The 3,796-nt window shown below is 61.8% G+C and overlaps 1 protein-coding gene across 1 annotated transcript in view; it reads right to left on the bottom strand.

Annotated features, from left to right (window-relative positions):
• Positions 1–1,999: 1,999 nt before the first annotated feature.
• RPS15 (ribosomal protein S15) overlaps positions 2,000–3,796 on the bottom strand; it is a 2,204-nt gene continuing 407 nt past the window's right edge. The window contains exons 2-4 of the mRNA XM_085311488.1: positions 3,626–3,711; positions 3,125–3,359; positions 2,000–2,158 (exon numbers count right to left, since the gene is read on the bottom strand). Of these exons, the coding sequence (XP_085167614.1) occupies positions 2,045–2,158; positions 3,125–3,359; positions 3,626–3,711 (435 nt within the window). The 3' untranslated portion in view covers positions 2,000–2,044. The remainder of the gene's footprint in view (positions 2,159–3,124; positions 3,360–3,625; positions 3,712–3,796) is intronic.

The following is a 3,796-nucleotide window of genomic DNA, read 5'->3' as shown; positions in this document are numbered from 1 at the left end:
GCCCCGCGGCCCCCCGGGCCTCGCGCGGGGCTTCGCAGGATCCGGCCGCTTTGTGCCCGCCCGGGGGGGGCCAAACCACCCCCGCGCCGGGGGGCACCCAGCGGGGCCCGGCCGGCTGCAAGCTCCAGCCTGGGGCCGGGAGGGAGGCGCTGCTGGAGGGGGGGGTCTGCCAGGGCAGAGGGACAGATGGACGGACGGACAGACAGGCAGCACGCTGCTGCATCCAGGGCTCCCCGCACCGCGGAGGGGAGACGTGCGGGGAGGGAGGGGTGACGACCGAGCGCTCACCCTGCCCTGCCCGGCCCCCGGCCCCCGGCCCCCGGCAGCGCCGCCGGACCCTCGTGGCCGCTGCAGACGTTTCCCGCGGTCGCTCCCTGGCAGGCCGAGAGGCCTCGCTCCACACCTGGAGCACCCGCTGCTGCCACAGCGACGCTGCAGCAGCCAACGCCGGGCCCTGCCCAGCCCTTCCCGACGCCGAGGCTGGTGCAAAGCCTCTGCCTGGAACAAAGCCACCAAACTGCTCCGGACCTTGAGCTTCCCGGCAAGCGAATCGCCTGGGCCAGGCGGGAGGGAGGGAGGGGGCAGCTCTCAGGACGCTGCAGGGAGAACAAAGCCGGAGGAGCCGCCGAGGAGCCGGGCCGCCGGGAGCCCGCTGCGGAGCCGCCCGGCCAGGCGCCGCGGCTAACAAAGGCGAGGGAGCGCGGGCGCCCGGGAGCAGGCTGCCGGCCGAGGGGACTGGGTGGGCACCAGCACCGCTTGCCGCGGGCGCCTGGGAGCGGGCTGCCAGCCGAGGGGACCGGGCAGGCGCCAGCGGTGCTCGCCATGGGCGCCCGGGAGCAGGCTGCCGGCCGAGGGGACCGGCGGGCTCATCCTGCTCCCCCGCGGCGGTGCTGACGGTTCCCACTCTCACGCCCAGGGCCCTCTTTACTCCTGTTCTTCCTCCTCCGCGCGCACGGCCGGGAGCCTCCAGCACCAAGGGCAGAGCAGCCCCCAGCCCCGACTGCCGCACTCGGGCTCCAGCAGCAGCCAGCGGGTCGGGTCTTCTCCTCCACCTAAAAAGACCGCAGAGGGTCCCCAGCCCTGACCGCTGCCCCTCCGGTGACGGCCGCGCCAGGCCGTCACCCCCGGCGCTGGCAGAAGCCTTCGGCAGCCACGAAGCGGCTGACTGCTGCGTTCTGCACGCGCGGGCACTTCTACTCAGCTACGCCCAAGCCCAGAACCTCCTCAACCAGACGGGACCGGGACCGGCCACCAGCTCTCGAAGAGCTGAGAAGTGGCTTTGGCAAGACGCGCTCCCCTCCCCTGCCCGCAAGGAGACCTCGGCGCGCCCCTCCGGAGCGAGCAGAGCCGCCTCCGCCAAGGCGCCGGGGAATCCTTCCTCCCCCATCCCGAACTGCAACAYCAGCGGTGTGATCCAGACAGCGACTCTGAGAGTCGAACTTGGCAGGCTCCCATCACCTACTGAACTTGAAATCCCCATTTTAAGGTCACAAAATCATTACAATCTCTCTGTCCTGTGATCTGTCCGTTACAACCTCCGCACAGAAGAGAGGACAAGAGCGGCTGGTCCTGGAGCGTGAGGGACGTGCACCCCAGCAATCCCTTCTCTGCGATTCCCAGTTTTCTGTGGTGCCAGACTCTCAGCAAAGCTTCTTTGCATTTGCAGAAAGTTTCATGAAGTGATGCTGGCAGACACTTAATCGCATTCCCAGGTCTCTAAGTGTCAACTGAAGTATCATAGGTAAAGGTTAAATGTACAGAACTGCCACTCATCACTTGCCCATGAAGAATATGGAACATCATGAATCTGATAAACCTACCTAAAAAAGGCAGTGCCAAAAAAAAAGGAAATYATGGAAATCATCTTCAGGAAAAGAAGAAATCGAGATCAGGACTGATGTGTTTTGCTGGCTGATTTAAGTGACTCTACCCTGGCTACACCCCCCCAACCTGAGCTAGTGGCATCTGAGGAGTAAGAACGAGTATTCCACAAAGACAGTTGGGAGAAATTGCTTTATTTACACATAGAAAACATTTCCCAAGACTATTTTAGAGGAATGAATCTGGAAGAGTGAGTGGCACCAATACCAGGTCGGCCGTGCTTCACTGGCTTGTAAGTGATGGAAAACTCTCCCAGGTAGTGACCGATCATTTCAGGCTGAAAGAGAATGGACAGAGCTATTAGCGACAGGGACTTGACTGGCYGCGAGGGAGGTGAGAGCAGCCCGGGAGCACTGGAAGGCTGCAGGTGTCGTGTCTGCAAAACGTTCGCCCCACGCAGCTGCATCCGTCAGGAACAGCTCTAACCCCTGTCTCTGGGTGCTGGCAGAATCCTCAAACGCGGCCGGTTTTTCCAGCCACGTTGCAGCGCAGCTGATCTGGGAACGCTGCGCGTAGAACGGGCTCTGCCTGCGGGGATCAGGCCTCCTGCAGCAGCAGCAACCGCTGCCCCTTCCGTGCGGCTGGAGGATGGTTCGGAGGGATGAGGAAGGACACTTCCCTCAGAGCTGGCCCTGCCTCCGCAGCACTCACTGTGCAGCTGGGAGGGAAGAGACACGAGTCTCAGGGTCCTTCAGCACATTCTCAGGCTGGTTTAGGTATCAGGTGCAAACAAGAGTCCACGGAGAAGATGCCATTTAATCCTGTCATCAGGATCAGGTCACGCCGCCCTGCTCCCCATCGCTTGTTATTCCACTCCCAGGAAATCTTAAGAGATCCTGTTTCAGCTGAAACCCCACTCCTGYGCGAGTGGGCAGCGAGCCAGGTAAGCACGGTGAGCACACACCTGAACTGGCTCTCCCCGGCCCACCTCTGATCCAGCAGCACACTCACAGTGGGCCAAGGGCTCRTACTTAGTTTCTTCAAAGCTGCACTGGAGCTTTTTCAGGCCTTAAATAAACCTCCTTTGCAAACAGCCCACCTTCAGAAGTGCAGCACGCTTTTACGTATGCTACCCAAGCACCAACTTCAACTCCCCTCTCCTCAAATACAGGGCAGGATTACAATGACATGAGGCTTTAACAAGGTAAAGCAGCAGCGCTTGGGATGCCAACACGCTCCCGCACGCTCAGAGCAGGAGAACATCAGCAGCAAACAGCTCTTCCAGACTCTCCCTGCGGCTCACCTTGATCTCCACCTGGTTGAAGGTCTTGCCGTTGTACACCCCGACCATGCTGCCCACCATCTCGGGGAGGATGATCATGTCACGCAAGTGGGTCTTCACCACCTCTGGCTTCTCCATGGGAGGTGCCTCCTTCTTGGCTTTGCGCAAGCGCTTCAGCAAGGAGTGCTGCTTGCGGCGCAGGCCCCGGTTGAGACGCCGGCGCTGGCGTGCGCTGTACAGCTGCATCAGCTGCTCACTGAAACACAGAAAAGACTTAGCCGACAGCTCTGCTCACATGAAGTTAACCAGGGACCACTCAGAGCGCCGACTGTGCCCCCTACTCAGCGGCTTCAAATGATTTACACCTGCCCAGGCACAAAACTACAGAATCACCCAAAACTACCCAGCTGAGTTATTTCTGTTACGCTTAAACACAGCATCGCCCAAGGGCGACGCGGGATGCCTGCAGCAGCCCGCGGCCATGCACGAGCGCCCGCCCTCCGCCCCCGGGGCGGCTCTTACTAGGACATGTCGAGGAGCTGGTCCAGGTCTACCCCGCGGTACGTGAACTTGCGGAAAGTTCGTTTCTTCTTCTGCTCCACTTCCGCCTGCAGCGACGGTTGCGGCGGGGGAAGGAGGAGAGGGGGAGGCAGGCGTCAGGAGAGCCGAGACCCCTCGCCCGGCCCTTCCCTC

Source organism: Rhea americana, unplaced genomic scaffold (genome assembly GCF_003343005.1).
Source record: "Rhea americana isolate MKP2758 unplaced genomic scaffold, rheAme1 scaffold_341, whole genome shotgun sequence".
In the NCBI taxonomy this organism is placed as follows: domain Eukaryota; kingdom Metazoa; phylum Chordata; class Aves; order Rheiformes; family Rheidae; genus Rhea; species Rhea americana.
This window is presented reverse-complemented; position numbering and strand designations above follow the sequence as displayed.